Source organism: Gymnoscopelus microlampas (genome assembly GCF_963454915.1).
Source record: "Gymnoscopelus microlampas genome assembly, chromosome: 18".
Taxonomy (NCBI): Eukaryota; Metazoa; Chordata; class Actinopteri; order Myctophiformes; family Myctophidae; genus Gymnoscopelus; species Gymnoscopelus microlampas.
The window spans coordinates 30,658,566-30,676,368 of record NC_139955.1 but is presented as its reverse complement, the minus strand read 5'-3'; the positions used below and the strand labels follow the sequence as shown (position 1 = coordinate 30,676,368).

At 41.3% G+C, this 17,803-nt stretch overlaps 1 protein-coding gene across 1 annotated transcript; it reads right to left on the bottom strand.

Annotated features, from left to right (window-relative positions):
* Positions 1-230: 230 nt before the first annotated feature.
* On the bottom strand, positions 231-13,319 carry g3bp1 (GTPase activating protein (SH3 domain) binding protein 1). Its single transcript, XM_084042022.1, has 12 exons — positions 13,158-13,319; positions 9,268-9,387; positions 8,531-8,612; positions 7,868-8,041; positions 6,139-6,229; positions 5,487-5,580; positions 4,892-5,180; positions 4,445-4,549; positions 3,404-3,521; positions 3,147-3,272; positions 2,448-2,557; positions 231-1,912 (listed from the first exon to the last, which is right to left on the bottom strand). The coding sequence occupies exons 2-12, from the start codon at positions 9,360-9,362 to the stop codon at positions 1,670-1,672; spliced, it is 1,527 nt and encodes a 508-aa protein (XP_083898148.1). The 5' UTR covers positions 9,363-9,387; positions 13,158-13,319; the 3' UTR covers positions 231-1,669.
* Positions 13,320-17,803: the final 4,484 nt, after the last annotated feature.

Below are 17,803 nucleotides of genomic sequence, written 5' to 3'. Positions count from 1 at the left end.
CCCACATTTGTGATTGCAATATAGCACATATTACAATACATTGTAATATCCATTGTAACACGTGCGGTGTTCATCCAATCCATTAATTTAAACGTACTTGTACTTTGTATTTGGAGTTGCGTTCAACACCCTTTAAGGCAACTTCCAAAATATTGTCAAAATTTGGATGGTCTGACATCAACCAACTTTAACAGTTGCACATTAAAGAACAATGATCAAAAGAGACAAAATTTAAAACAATAAATCACGTTTTTATTTAGTTCTCTCATCAGCGGGTGAGCTTGATATTATCTTACTTGCTTCTTTTACATGACAAATGACGAAGTGCATTGGTAGGAGAAGGCTAATGGGACTTTGATACATGCTCCGTAAAATGCATTCAGACATCCAAGATTCCACATATAAGCCGACATTACTCATAAAAACCACAACAGCTTCGCTTCTTGACCTGACAGAATAAAAAGATAGACAGATCGATCGCTAGATACAATGGTGGCAGCAATACACAGGATTGCCCAAGCAGTAAAAGTACACGTTCCTTTAAGAAACAGGGAGAGAACGCGAGAACCTAACGTCTGGGTTTTTAAATCCCCAATTCAAGTAGTAGTATTTTTCTTACCCTTATGTGTTTGCGTGTTTTTGAGTTTGTTTGTTTCTTAACAAATTCAAGTTCAGCATGGAAAATAGAACAAAGACCCCAAAAGAATGGAAACAGAAAGAAATGTCCAGATTGTGTGTGTGGGGGAAGGTGGGTGTGGAGGAAGAAGACAAGAGACAAGGAGGTGGAGTGACATTCTAGAATCCTGGGATTGGAAATGAAAAGCAGTGGATTAAGCCTGATTTATACTTGGTTGCGTTTAGGGCTGCATCTATCAATTATTTTCTTAACGATTGAGAAGATTGTTTTTTAATATACATTATTATTATATATTTCTTTAATACTTTGTCTTACAGTGTCCCTCAAAAGCAGCGACAATAGCCCATCTACAAACTCACAATGCGTCGCATTGCATTGTGAGGTTGTAGATCGGCTATTTGCCATTTTTTCCTCTATTGACTGTTGCACCCCTAGTTGCGTGCTAGTGTCGCACTGCCACACGTTGTGAGCTTGTATTTTCGGTGCGCAACCAAGTATAAATCATGCGTACGGAAGAAGAGGAGGAGGAGGAAGGGGGGTGGGGCAGCCAACTTCGTTACAGAGATGTTGAGTGGCTGGCGACTTCAGCAGGAGCTGGCGAGGACTTGGCGCTGGCGGAGGGCTCTCGACTACAACCTGGGCTCAATTACTAACAGAAATCCTTTCAGCATACTTATTCACAGGGTCTCCTTTAAGCCTGTCTGTAGGAGGGCGGGGTGTGGAGGAACAAACAGGACATGGCCACAGCATCACAGATGGTCAGAGTTCAACTCGTTTGTATCAACGTGGCTTCCTCCTAATTTCTAGACAATCTGGATACATGACGCATGATAATTCCAAGTGTAAACATAATTCAACTTAACAATATGTAGACAGATTTTGTCTAGATATCAGATTTCCCCCTCTTATTCAAACCTGGCCCAATTGGTTCCCCACCATACCAGACAAAAGAAACCATAAGAAGTAATCGAATCCATTTCAAAAATAAGTCAGCTCAGATCGGAGAGCCTTGCCAAGCCCGCAGACGGTGCCTCACTGACGGGGGCCAGAGTATCGACCCTCGCTGGGGCCTGCTCCCCGTCCAGAGCCGAAGCTAGGTTTCTGTGCCATGCCTCCACGGGTCGGTGGGCCTCGCGGTCCTCCCCCTATCCTCTCTCTGGGACCCCCCGGGCCACCTGGACCCCTGGGCCGTATGTCCCTCCTGTCTCCCTCCCTTGCGGAACGAGTCTTCTTCTCCTCCACATTGAGACGCACATCACCACGGAACTTTATGGGCTGAAGGAGCGAAGTGAGGAGACATGCGGTGAGGAGGGTATAGAAACACAGTGCCATAGCCTTTTCAACGTGTTGAGGTCTCAGTTCATACAAGTAGAGCAGAAACATTTTTATTCAACAGTTACCACAACATTGAGGAACGTTGAGTCTTTTACCTGCCTGATGAATTCCTAAAATACAAATCTCCAATTGATGTTGAGTGTATATATGACTGGTAAATTGGCCGTCGCTTTCTACTGAGCATTCGTCTTTGAAACTAAAGACATTAAAATTGTGCCCGTCACTTTAAGATTTGAGACAGAATTTACTTAAAATAAAAAAATACATTTGTATAAATTCTTATACAATATCAACCTTGGAAGGATTAACTTCTTCGGGTAGGAACCCTAGTACTGTCACCACATACAATATTGAGATTTATGGTTAACATTACAATTGTGTTTATTTTGCGAATAGTTGTGCAGCTCCAGTTGGGTCTAAAGAAGATGCATAAAAAACAAAAGCACCATCCAGCCAACGTCTGTATTATTCTTACCCTGTTGCTGAGGATCTTCTGTACAGGTTCCGAGTCATCAAACACTACGAAGCCAAAGTTAGGCAGCTTCCCACCACTGTTGATCCTGAGCTCCAGGACTGTGCCATACTCTGCAATGAAGGGCGTCACACGTCACATGCGGGGCATAAACAAATGTTTAAGGTTTGTCCGCATGCTACAGCCAATGTAATGAAATCAATGGCTCTTTCTGTGATATACAACTACTCTTAATGGACGCATCATATCAAGATTATTGACTGTGCATTGTACTTTCTATTTTCTATCAAATATATTGTGGCCTTTTAAAAATATGCAAAAGGGAAAACACACAGTTTAAAAAGGGGGTGCAAGTAACATTTATTTGTTAAAATAAGTGTTTAATAGCTCTATATTCCCATAATCATGGCTATAGAGGTCTCCCCGTTGCTTGAAAATAAGTTATACTGATAACAACCAATCATTTGTAGGCCTATGTTGTTAAGCCTGGTAACCGCTCTCTCTCTCTGCTGACTAACATTTAGCAGAGTGGACTTCCTCCACTCCTGACATCACAATACTGCTCAACTGAATGTAAGCGGTGGGGCAAATGTAGATGTTCAAACACTGAATGTCATTGTACATTCTTACACCACTGTCCCCAACATCAGTGTCTTTCTTATGTTCAGCAGTCAGCACTAGGCAAATAAGAACTATACTTACGTTCAAAGAACTCCTTGAGCTCAGCCTTGTCCACATCGTGAGGGACGTTTCCTACAAACAGTTGGTGGGCATCGGGGTACCTGATCACCCTTCGCACCTCTGCCTCTCCCTGCTCGCCTTCCCGCACTGAAACAGAGACCACGGTTATTCAACCGACCAACACAGGCACATAGGTGGTCCGTGTGGAGGAAATAAGCTCTTGGAACAGTAAAGTTAATTTTACCCATGTGTCAACCAGTGTGTGCTGCAGTGTGTACCTGGCCTGGGGCCCCTGTGTACAGTTGGAGGACCTCCAGGTCTCTGTTCTCTTGGTCTCTGGTCTCTCTGTGGTCTGTTTGTTGTTGACTGGGCCTCTGACTTCACCTCCACTCTGGCCTGAAATGACAAATCCTCACGTAAGATTTTCATGATTCTCCCCTTTTCATTAACTGAATGTGACAGGCTCGCCAGCTGGACAGACGACAGCCACGGTTTCTTGATCACAAAGTTATTTTTATTTGACAAGAATCACATATTACGCTGTTTGCCGTGCTGTAGTACTGGATCTCGAGATCCTGTAGCTACAAATTAAATTCACAGGGGAGAGCAGATGGTGTTCCATCCGGACAGTGGCTCTCCCTGAATGTTTGTGGAGATGACTGATTTATCCTGTTGTGCATTGAATTGACTCCATGCACAACAGGTGTGCAGCCACAAACACACAGCACGTCCAATTACAGTTCGACTCAGGCCAGGTATAACTGCTTAAATCAGCCATCCTCCCTTTTTGATCAACTTGACACAATAAAACAGAACTTTTTAATGTATGTAGTATGTTTCTTAGCTGGAGCTGGGATGGGAAGGCAGATGAGTTTCATCTGACATGGCCCATTTCTATTATTTCAACAAATAATTGCAACAATCTATTCTGGAAATTGATAAACACACATACACATTCTAGGTGAAACCACTGAGGACTTGCCACTACTAAGGCTCCAAAGCCTCATCATTAGGCTTAATATATACTGAGTGTAGATGGACAACTCATAATCTCAGGCATTACTATATACAAATAGGCTTTATAGCAAATATAAATCTGATGTACTGCTGATCTAAACAGGTCCATTATACATTCTCTGAAGCAGTGGTTCTCAACTGGTTTCAAAGACCTGAACATTCAAGAACCAACATGTTAAATACCAACACACCAAATAAAGATATCAAGGTCATCCTTTGGGTGTGGAATGGATCAAGTGGTTAAGAATCAATGCAACTTTAGTAGATTTGGTTTTGTACTTAGCTGGCTGTTGTCAACCTACCGGTGCTGTTGGAGTGACTTTAATGACATGAGGTGAGATTCCTGACACTGGAACCGCCCCGCTGGGAGGAAGGTTCTTACTGGTGACTGACGCCCATGAGAACGGCTGCAGGTGACAGGAAACAAGTCAGAACTGGACGCCACACACACTAGTTATACATTCATACAAAGCTCAAGCACGTTGCATACAACTGTGCAAAATGGATGTGTTTTGATGAGCTGTGCTCAAGCAAACAAAATAAACTAACGCATGTAAAACAGCCTTATACATCCAACTATAAAAAAGCAGATTATTCTGTAGATAAACTATTAAATCATATTTGTCCCCCTTTACATGTTAAGAGATCGGTCCTGTGTTTGTAATCGCATACAATCTGCATACATTATTTCTAGATGCAAACTGGATATAAAACATAAATGGTGCAAGACATAAAACAGAAAACCATACCCTGTTTTCCTCTGGAGCAGAGGCAGCGGGGGCGGGATCAGGTGAGGCTGTGGGGGCGGGGTCTGCAGCGGGGGCGGGGACAGGGGCGGGGCTCTTCTCTGTGGGCTCCTCAGCTGCGAGTGGCTCTGGCTGGGGTTCCAGCAGGGTGTCCGCCGCCTTCAGCTCTATGGCAGTGGGCTCCGCCTCCTTCTCCACCTCCACCTCGGGCTCAGGGCTGGCCGCCACAACCACCTCCTCCTCCTCCTCTTCGTCCTCCTCTTCCTCCTCACCTGGGACAACTGGTTCTGAGCTGCAGAGGACCAGGATGACCAGAGATTAAGAGAGGACAGTCATGTCTGCAACCGTTATTTTTACTGCCATGGACTATTACAGGCAGAATTGATTGATTGATTGAATATTTTATTGGGCAAAAGAATGTAAAACAACACATTTACATTTAAAATACTTTGTCTAACAGGTCCGTTCATAAAAGTCCTTGCGGACTTGTTTCCAATGAGGGCCTTGGTAGAATGCTGCCGATAGTGACAATAAACCTTTTTATGGCACTGCGGGAGGGAAAAAAAACTTCCAACAACATGAAAGTTTCACAACATACCAGGGCGTCTGTTCGTAGAAGGTTGCAGAGTCATCCTGGGCCACATCAGGAGAAGGCACAATCTCCTCCAACTCCTCTACCTCGTCCTCAGACTCTGCAACGCACCACCACAAGAGCATGGTTCATTTACACAGATCTATATGTGGTTGAGTTTACTCCCCGACTTTACTTTGTGAACGTTAATCCAATATATTAACTAATAACTATGAACCATATTCTGTCCCTATTCTGGTCCAAATATTACTCGAAAATAGCCGATCTACAAGCTTACAATGCGTCGCAGATTGGTTATTTTCAGCTAAGAGATTTGAGGTAGAGGGTAAATAAGGAATGGACCAACAATGGAGTCAACTAAGTAATACGATTGAAGTAGTAAAATAATATACCAACACAACCACCCAGGTACAAATATACAGCCGGCGTAGTGCTACTGTTCTGGAATTTGGCTTTTTGGTTTTAAAAACAATTTCATTATCTGCTTGACCAGGTGTCAACTGAAGGGACAAACAAGGCAATCTTGCCTTGGAATTGTTGGTCAGAGAGTTTTTTGTTTGTTTTGTAATTGTTTGTGCACCTGAAGGCTGAGGTCTTAACTGTTGTGACATTGTTGGGGCACCGCTGGCCAGTTTTAATCACAGTAAGTGGATCTCACCTTCAGGGGGTTCCGAGTCCGAATCTCCAAACACCTCATCTTGGTAACGGAACACATCATTGTGAACGTAGAACTTGTTTGCTACGGTGCCCTGCAGAGACAAACACGAGTTGATTAGGATTCTTAACATTGTAAAACATTTATCATGTTCTGTTTTGTTTCATACTAAATGCAGCATTTTATTCCTGATTCAATTACATCAATTACAAAACACATTACCGTTTTTGCTACATTCCATTTGACAAAAGACATTTAAAACAGTTGATTAACTGCAAACACTCAATAAGCAAGTATTGTGTGTATTTATAATATAAACCAGTGGTCAACCTTAGATCAATTCACTGGTGGTCCGCAATGTGGACATAAATATAGAATATGAATGACCATTGTGTATCTGTAGAACACCAACACAGTGCAATATCACACTGCCACCTCTCTTACTGTTTCGGTACCTACCCTACTTCACAAAGCAAAAGACATTAACAGCCCATTGAAATCCATTGTGCGCGATTCCTCAACTACAGGAAAGTGACACTTCAGGAAAAGTGGTCCTTGGTGAAAAAAAACATTGGGGACCCTTTATATAAACCATTCGCTCTTGATGGGCTATACAGTGAGTCCTGGAGCAATTTGAAGAAAGAATTAGCAAACTAGTAAAACAACCATTAATATGTCTGCCATCCTTTCACTCAATTAATAAGCAGGCTCGATTATTTGAATGCGTGTAAACCACAATTTGAATGTGTGAATCCCAGTGAATCAAATGATTGTCACACTGCATTATTAACAATAATGCAGTTCAATCCAGCTATAGCCATTATTTTATACTTTGGCTATACAAAAATAGCAGATCTACAAGCTCATAGCACGCTATGAGCTTGTAGATCTGCTATTTTTGAAAAATCAATGTGTGCAAATCTTTGAATATATATATTTTTAAAGCGAACATTTGTAACTCAAATCTTTGCTTCTGGGGGGTCCCTGGAAAAAAATATTTTGAGATGGGGGTCAGCCACCAAATGCATATCATAGCAACATACGGTTTTCAGAAAACTGTTAGGATTTAGAAGTCATTTGTAGATGCGTTCCCGTATTGAATGGGTTAAAATGCCCCCGTCCACATTTCAATGCACCAGGTGTGGATTTATATTACTACTTTAGTACTACTATGCAAAGAGCTACAAGAAATGTTTTCAACCCAGGTCAAGATACACTAATCAGAACGTATTTACTCAAAATTGGGAACCTTTCTTTGACTTGAATGTGGTAAGATTTTAAACAAAGAAACAATAAATCCAAAGTGAAACTACCAGACGAGGCTTATGATTTTATCATCAAGTACACTTGGAACAGTATTGTGGCAGAAAATATGTTTTAAAAAAAACTCATAAACCTTTGTGTAACAGAATGTTTGAACAATACCCTGCGAGAAACATGAATAGATTTAACTTCAGAATTGTTGACTCTCGTTTATGTTACTAGCACATGCTCTTATGGAAACTTTTTTTTTTAAGCACAGGAATCTTTCTTGCCTGAGCACGCTCACCTAGTTGTGGTTACTTGTGATGCTGGTGATCTAGCAAATGAGGTAAGGAGTTCAAGGGTTGTACTTCTTCCAAGTCACTCTGGATCACAATAATATTGTAATTCTGCCCATATTATGGGCAGAATGTCTAAAATGTGAGTATCGTGCTTTGGGATTAACTGTCAAACCACAACCACCACCCACCTCAGGTGCCAGCACGAAGGTTTGCATGAACTTCCTCATAGGCTGCATGTTGTTGGAAAGCTCTCCCATCACTTGCACCACCACGCCCTCGTTTAGCGTGGCATGGGCATCCACGTGCCTGATCTTGGTGTGACACTCTCGGAAACTCAGGGCCATCACCTTCTTGTGGATCTCCTGGAACGGAAGGAGGACAGAAAATCAAATAATGTGAACCTTGGGAACTACATGGGAACGGCGTGGGAACTTAATGTGGTGAGCCTGTGATGTCAGTCATCTATGACATATGAATCCAAATTTGGTTAAATCCAAGCTCCATTCAGTTATATTATATCATAAAATGCAAGTTAAATATAAGTATAAATGTGAAAACACCTACAGGCAGACACACACACAAAACGAAGAAATTATACACGGCTAACCTCCCGGCTCCCGCAGAGCCACACGATAAAAAGCATAGTGAAATGAGGTGTTATCTAATGCAGTGGGTGATGATTTACAAGGGATGGTCAAATTTAGGTCTAATGGCCTCGCCAATGTGCTGTTATGGCATGTGATTCATTCTCTTTGTGTATAAACCCTGTGTTGGGTGTGTGGGTAGAATTTAAGCGTTGTCCAACTGTATGGAGATTGGCTCATCTACTGTTTGTGTGAATTGAGACTCACAGATTGTCCGTAGACAGGCTCCACAGGTTTGCCATTATTGTCCAGGCCTCCGTGCACATAGGATGAGTTCTTCCCATAAAACCTATAAAAACCAAGGTTCATGAGAGTCCAGTGGTCAGCACTTTAACAGAAGTAACCAAATTGTTATAGTATACACTACAGTATATCCACAATCCACAATCCCAGGTGGTAGCAAACCCGTTTCCTGTTCAAAAACAATTCCCATAGCTTTGTTTGATTGGCTCCGCAGCAGATTTGAAATGGATACACATGTGAAGGTGTCGTGTGTTTTTACGGTTCAAACTTGCTGTCGAGCCAATCTAACTAAGCTATGGGAAAATGAACTGGAACAGGATATGGCACCTTCTGAAAAGTTGTTACTACAGTTATGCACAGAGCCAATTGACTTGTATACACACTTATTGTCTTTTGGGGTTAATCTGCAGGTCATGATGTACAAGTGATGGAGCAATTTAAATAGGCTACACTTTGAGAAGCAGGCAGCCAATTTAACCTCTTAAACCCTCTATACTTAGTGAAACAGACCTGGTTTGCTCGTCACTTCGTGTGCTTTTTCTTTTCTTTTTCTTACCTCTAATCAAATAAATCTCTTCGCCGAAAATAGCCGATCTACAAGCACACAATGCATCAATGTTTCACCCAGAATAGGGATGCTGGGGTTCAAGTGGTTAGAGGCCTCATACAAAATTGTGATGCTTCATGTTACATGATCTCACCTGTGCAGGTAGTCAGGGGCCTGGTTGAGTAGTGTGTAATACTGTCGGACAAACTCCCGCCCGACCAGCTGGGCACTTGGCTTCTCCATCACCATTTCTTTGGTCAGCTGGAAAGAAAATCTGCCAACAAGGGACAAACTAGGTCAGCCAGGAGTGTATGAAAAACAAAACTGTGGCATACATCACTCTTGCATGACCAGCTCAATCAGCTCTCGATAAGAGTCTCTGTTAAATAACCAAAATGTGGGCTAAATTTAACACTATCCAAATAGTTAACTACTCTAACACACTCATTTTAGGTACCAGTCACTGCTCAGAAAATCTTTTCCATAATGAAAAAAAAGGTAAATGGATATTGAAAAAGACAATAGTGAGTTTGGACTAAATCCACCAGCCTATATGAAATGTGGTTAATTGGTAAAGTAAAATCATGTTATACTTTAAGTGAAATTCTGTTTTGGTTCAGTCCAGAACTTTAATCCGTTCCAGTAATTTAATCTGCCTTTCTCCACTGTGCTCAGGGGCATCATGTCTTTCGTTATAAAGTATTGAACATCGTTCATTATGTCCTTGCTCCTTCTCAATAGCTTTCCAAAGGGGCACTTGTGGCAAAAGACGATGGGATTGTGTGTCGTTTTGGCACAGCCCCACTGACGCAAGTTGGTCAAATCTGCCGGACTGACGACAACTTAGTTAGGACCGCATTTTCATACTCTTGGTGCTCTTGGTCTCGGAACGAATGGCATATTATTCTGTGTTGCATGTTGTGTCACTTATTAGATATCCAAACCACTCCCATATAAAAGACGACGTTCTACACAACATTCTTTGTCAACAATTTCTTTGAAGGATAATGCGATTTCACTTTCAGACTTGTTTCATGTCCATCTGTTCCACTCGTTTTCCCCCTATCCGCTGGTAGCTCAATGTAAACATATTATCTCAGTAGGAAATGGGTGTGTATTATGACATGCACCCCAGAAAAAGCAGTCTGCCTTCGTTGTTGCATTTATTTCTGCCGTTTGATAGGCTTTTAGATCTATCCATTATCCATCCATCGAGTAATAATATCCGACATTCATCATCCCTCTGACTCTACGTCAATTTGATCGCAATCCACTATAGTGTTTTCCACGTTGTTACCAGGGGCTCAAATGAGTCAATCCCTTGTCTTTTGATCACACTTTTTGCATAGTTTTCCATTTTTCGTGTTCAATGTGTAGATCCAAGAACTCACAAGATACTGTAATGCATGCTCGTTGTACTATAAACACGCACTACCGTAATATCAGAGTGACCTACAGAATGCTCCACATTGCAGCGCTACGAAATGCAGATTCTTAACTAAGCCTGGTGCCAGGCTCTGTTTATAAACAAGCATAATTAATAATGGTAATCATGTTATCATATTGTTATTACTAATGCGATACTTAATACTAATGCCATTGTTATTACTAATGCGATACAAGATGGATTTAGTGCCATCAGTAAGCAAATGCGCTGCTTTCGCAATATGTTGCTGTTGTGCGCTACTTTTAACTTGCCAGCACGTCTCAAAATGAACTACCAGTTCAGTCAGGCCACAACAAAACTGTTGAATCTCATTCAACGGACCAGACTTAAATCTATTGGCCAATATGCAAAATATTAGATACTGTGAAATACATTGTGTAGTAGTGTATGTTAACAAGTATGGTGGTGATATTTCCACATTCTTGAATAACAGACTAATACGAGCCCAGTGAGTTAATTATCAACTATGTTCTTGTGCACAACCTTAACCAATATCCACTTTCTTAAGAACATCCCCCCCAAAAGAATGTGGTTACAGGAACAGCCTAGAAAACAATTTAACTGCTGAAAATGTATACAGACTACATCCCTACTTCAACATCACAAGATGTCTTGTTCTGGCCATGATTGACCAGGTGTCAAATCAACCTACAAATATCTGTTTTACTGTCTAATCAAATTGACTTTCATACTGAAAATCTCCAATATGCTGAAACTGAAAATAATAAGTTGTATATGTATCACAAATCAATGTATGGTAATTACAACACACATGAATGGCAATATGTTGATTATATTTTCCCCCAGTCCTGTATAAACTACACCTTGGAGAGAAAACCACAACACATTTGACAAAGCCTTTACCATATTATACATGTTAGGATGACACATGACATTACTTTCCCCAAAATCTCAACGCACAATATGACCATGTCTCACACAAACTGTAGTTGAGGTGGCGCAACCAAACTACACTTGCACAATAAATAGGAGGACCCTACTGGGCTGCAAAAATGTAACAACAAGTAACAAGATTTTCCACTTTTCTTAAACTACAATTGATAACACTCCCTATCACCCACTGCCCAGCCATAGAAAACTATTGAGTACCTCAGAAAATAATCACATCTCTGTACAGGACCCCAGTGCCAGACAACTGGACCTTTTAGGCCAGTTAATGGACTGTTTAGCCACACCTGTTCACAACACTTACATGGCCATCTGCTGCATTGGCACACTTAGCAACCAACACACAACAAGCTATCTCTCTACCTACCTACAACCACGATAAGAAGACAATCATTTTTCGAATAGATCAGTTCATTGGGGTGAGGCAACCTACCCTTGATTGATTGAATACTTTATGAAAAGTTTGCAAAAAAAAGCACAGAAAGCACAGTTCTATACATAAGGATGATAAAAGGATTAAACCCAAGAAAGCACTGTGGCTTGTTTCCATTGGGGTCCTGTGCATTCAATTCATCGAAACATTTAGTGACATACAAGCCTAGGAGAACGCGTGTATGTTGGAAATAAATCTCTTTCGCCTAGCCTTACCAACTGAACAACTTATCCGTTTTGGGATTAGTTCCTTTTAATAGACATTTCAACTAAAGGCAAATGAGGCAACTTGTAATCCAGCACGCAGCCATGTCAGGAATGGATGAGGCCAAGAGGAAAAGCATGCAGGGAGGGCAGCCATGGAGACAAAAGGCCACGCCATGCCCCACACACTAATAAGAGCCATTGATCACCAGGCATCCTGCCATGCCTGGTGATCAATGGCTCTTATTAGAGTGGGTTTCAACAAAATGACAACGTTTAAGCCCTAGCTATCTCACTGACTGGCTACGGATGTAGCTTGCTGCAGCTGGAATGAATGGACGGCCCAAACTAGGACACCCAGATCCAGCAGCACGTGTCCCCATGCAGTCACACACACTCACACTCATACACAGCCTGTCCAACAGCTAGAGCTAGCAGGCTAGATAGCTCACCTAGCTAATGTTCGCAACACATCAAGGCAGTTGCCAAGCACACTACGTTAAAGAAAATGGTACAAAATAAAGAAAAAGACTAACGTTACATGTAATAAACACGTTATTACTACCATGTCATCTAAAAAGGCAAGTCAGCCAAAGTCACACTGACTGAAACGAGCATCAACAACCAGAATGGTTGTTTAACTTGCACGAGTAACGAAATAATAACTCCTTCGTTATATATTTATGTATAAAAGGTGTCCACGCACGTGGAAAATGTGTCATTTCGTCGAATGAAAGACTCGTGAGATAATAAAGTAACATTGTGTCTGTAGGAGGACCAGAGTAGTAGTAGCAGTAGTAGTAGTAGTGGGACGGGAGGGCCCCGGCCGAGGGACAATGTGGACTCAAAACATCCAAGTTATTTACCCTTAACTGTAACTTATATCTTATATGTTCACATTTACACGCAGTACTCTAAGGCGTATACTTATAAGTACATTTTACTACTTCACCCACTCGCTCCACGATATAGACGAAGGCACGCGGACCCAGTTAACTGTTAACCACCAGAAACACGTCCAGAGAGGGAATAAAGGGTGTCTGTTCACTCACCAGAGGGTCAGATAAATCACAAAGATGATGGGGTTTCTATTTTTTTTTTTTTTTTTAGATTAGTGATTTCTTGTGAATCACCTTCCCTCAGTCAGTCCGCTCCAGTCAGGCGGTCAGGTCGACTAGTGACTAGACCAGGCTAGCGGCTTCACAACGTGCTGTGCTGCTTGCCGGTCTCTCAGCCAGTGTTGCCATTTTGTATGAGAGAAATAAGCAACCAGGTCTAGGAAAACGAGCCCAAAGGAAGCGACCAAGTCAGATATGAGCACTTTTAAATCAGATACTTGAAAATAGCCGCTATTTAGCTGCTATTTTCAAACACTCTTGGAATAAAATGTGCAGTATTTGGAATATTAGTGAAACATTCTAACAACACAAATGCTCCCTGGCTAAAAACATTTTCAGGAAAATATTTGAGAACCACTGGTTTAAATAAGAATTCCTTTTTTTTGAAAGCAAGCCTAAATAAAGCAAGTACACTTTAGAAACAAGCCCAGAAACTACGCAACTATGATCTTTTAACTAGCATCTTGGGAGAAAAAGAAACCCAGAGTCGCTTATAATAAGCCGACATGGCAACACTACTCTCAGCCTCGCACACATGATGGTGGAACAACCGAACTTGGATCCCACCCCTCTATGATCCCACCCCATCCAGTGTTGCCAGGTTCTGTGAGAGAACAAGCAACCGGGTCTATGAAAACAAGCCCTAAAGAAGCGACTATTAGGCTACGGCCAGAGCCTTGAATGGCTCTGGCCGTAGCTCTGAAGCCAACACAATCCAAAAAAAGAAAACAAAAAAATCTATATACAAATTAAAAAATATGTAATTTTGGAACATTTTTGAAACATTTAAATAACACACATCTGGTTTGGATTTATGGGGGTCCTTGACATGAAAATGTTTAAGAACCACTGGTTTAAACAACATCAGGAAACAAGCCCCATAAGCAAGCAACTTTACAGAAAAACAAGCCCAAAGTCACTTATAATTAATTAGCGGGCATGGCAACCCCGCACACCATCCCCAACCGGCCAATCGTTACAGCTGAAACGAAAAACACCCACCAATGAACTGCACTCCCTTGCAAAGGCCCGCCCCTTATAACTCTATGGCCCGCCCCCTCCTCCCTGGCTGCTCTCCTCTCTACCCTACGGGCGTGTTTGTAATCCGTCGTACGACGGTGCTGCGTGGCTTAAAATAGCAGATCTACGAGCTCACTACGCCTGGCTTCCGCCACGCATTGTGAGCTTGTAGATCTGCTATTTTGGGGGGGCGCGAGGCACCGTCGTACGACTGAGCGTCAATGAAGTCTATAACGCATACCGAGAGAACGTGACGTAACACCATTGTAAGTAGTTGCTGAAAACCTCACAAGATGGCGCCACCGGTCCATTGAACTCAACGGAGAGGGGTTCGCTCGATAGCCTGCAGTGGTGGAAAAGCACTTCTTCTTTTTTTTGTAACTTAAGTTTATATCATTGCTGCAATGTAGAAATACTCTGTTACAAGTAAAAGTCCGGAATTCAAAATGTACTTGAGTAAAAGTACACAAGTTGGTATCAAAATGTACGCCAAAGTAGAAATTACTCATTATACAGAATGTCCCATTTCACAAGTTTTCAAATATAAAATGTGTAAAAAATCCTTTGAAAATAGCCGCTCTACAAGCTCACAATGCCTTGCACTTGAGCATTGTGAGCTTGTAGATCAGCTATTTTCAAATGGCAGAAATGTAAATAGGGCTGAAGTGGTTAATGTATGTTTGGTAATAATAATGTATAATAATAATACATCTACAAAGTAACTGGTAACTAACATTTTCAATAATTGTAGTGGGAGTAAAAGTACAATATTAGCCTCTGAGATGTAGTGGAGTAGAAGTGAAAGTACAGAAAATTGGAAGTAAAAAATACCTCACAATTGTTTAAGCACAGTACTTGAGTAAATGTACTTAGTTACTTTACACCACTGGCTGGCTGTGATCCCCCGGCTATTTCAGTATTTCAATGAAACACTATCTGATTGATATAGCCTAATTATTTATGAACTCATTGATTGAACAACAACAACTATAGGCCTACGGCTACTTTAATACGCCTGTTAGATTAAATCATCATCAGAATTTAACAATGACATTAAGATAGACCATGACCTCCCTGTGTGTGTGTGTGTGTGTGTGTGTGTGTGTGTGTGTGTGTGTGTGTGTGTGTGTGTGTGTGTGTGTGTGTGTGTGTGTGGGGGGGATAATAATAATAATAACAATAATAATAGTAATAATTATTATTATTATTATTATAAGTAATAATCATAATAATATGTGTTGTGTGATGGGTGAGGGTCTTCTTCTTCTTCTTCTTCTTCCTCTTCCAGATAATGCCCATGCATGGTCGCCATCAGTGGATCATCTGTTTCCTTTTCTGTTCTGTGCATCTGCCGGTCACTCCAGCTGAGCCACCTCCTTTCTCTCAGCATCCATAAACCTCCTCTTTGGACTTCTGTATCCTTCTCAAAATGTACCCCTCATCCATCCCTCCTCTGCACTCAGGATGAGTGCCTTTTATTTGTGTGTTTGTTTGTTTGTTTGTTTGTTTGCTTGTGCTTGTGTCCCTGCCCTTCAAAATGTCTGTGCATGACCCTGCTCTTACAGAGGATGATGCTGTTCATTACATTTGTCACAAATGTGGTTTAGAGTATTTTGAAGATCGAAGTTGGTTACTGTTTAGCTATGATTTGATTTGATTTGATTTAGGTAAAATAAATCACAGTATAACTTAAACCCAGGATAAACAAATAAAAGCTTAATGAAACACTTGTTTCCAATGTGGTCCTGCTTCTTCTTCCTTTTATTTTACAGACAGGCTAAGGGTGCTACATTATGTTGCATTCGAAATTGAAGGTAGGTAGGAGGTATTTTATTTTTGGTTCTTTATTTTTATGCCAATACTTTTGTACTCTTACTCAAGTATTTGAACACCAGACTTTTACTTGTGACAGAGTATTTCTTCATTGTGGTATTGATACTTCTTTTTTTTAAATTAATTGTCAATTCTTTCCGTATAGTAATAAATACATCCACAATACATTCATGGTGAAAACATACCAACAACAATCACCCACCAGAGGGAGACATAACCTTGATTTAAAAAAAAAAAAAAGAAGCATCTGTTTTTGAGCAGATGAGTCATCAGATTCTCTGATGATGATTCTCTGATTAGAACTCAGCCTCAGCACTTTAATTGAACAGTAATTAAGCTGTAACAGCATATAATAGAATAGAGCAGAATCAAATAGAATAGACTTCTGGTTCTGGGACAGAAGAGAACACATGGTTATTCTAATCTTCCCTCCATTTGAATGCGCTCCCTTGGTCTCTGGACCGTTATATTATACCTCTATGCTCTGTCTGTACTTGAAGGAAGTTTAAAATGTCTTCAGCTGAGGTGCAAAGGTCACCATATCCATGTTGTATAGGCCATCTAAACGTCTCAACTGAACCTTACTGTAGAAAGATGTGTGATATCAAGAAATGCTTCCAGTGAAATTCAGGATAGTATTGTATGGATTCTTCTAGATCATTTAGAAGACCCTTGTAACTGTGAGAACCCAACGCATGCACACATGCACACACGCATGCATACGCACACACACAGGCACGCACGCGCGCGCGCGCACACACACGCACACACACACACACACACACACACACACACACACACACACACACACACACACACACACACACACACACACACACACACACACAGCAATCAGCTTTTTCAGAGCGAGAGCACAGAGAGAGAGAGAGAGAGAGAGAGAGAGAGAGAGAGCAAAGCAAAGGAGGGAGTAGAGAATGTTCTTTCCCCTCATGTGGTGGAGAGCTGAGCAGAGAGGATAGGGGGTGGGGGTGGGGGTTGGGGAGGTGCTTTTCTCCAGCCTTTGTGGATGAGGCTCTACAGTTGTTCCAAATTCCTGACGCTAGTGTCTGGCTGAACGGGTAGAGATGGTAACTGGGTGCTCTGTCTTTCTTTCCCTGCAGTCAGTCACCCTTGGGACCGATGTTCCTCACAAATAACTTTGTACAAAGCAAGTGGTATATGCCGTATATATAGTCCAAAAAAGTTGACCCTGTGTTTGATGTAGGCCAATAATGGCAATGCCTCATAAAGCAAGCTTTGGCTGAAATGAAATAATAACTTAATATCCCGGAAACAGTCTTGGGAGCTGGTTTAAAGTAAACTTAAGGGTGTGTGTAGTGTACTAGTAGAGTTCAAGTGTGTAACTCCTGCACAAAGACAGTTTCTATAGGAATGATCAATGCACAAACACCTTCAGAACAGAATTTATGCTGGTTAGTCCTATTGCTTCATATTGCATTGTCTATAGCACTTAAATACTTTACTGAATTTGTGCATGTGTGTTGGTAAATATCTTGTTATTTAGGCCAAGTAAAGTCTAACTTTTGCAAATTGTATACTATCGTGTTTCACAGGTCAGCTGTGCTTCACAGGGAGAAAGTCTATAAAGGGTTATGATTTTTTTTAGAAGCACAAGAAAGCAAGATATGAGTATATGTTTGCTGTGCAACATGTTGAAAATCTCTTCTGTGGTGTCTACATAGTCACTCATGTTGAAGAGACCTCTC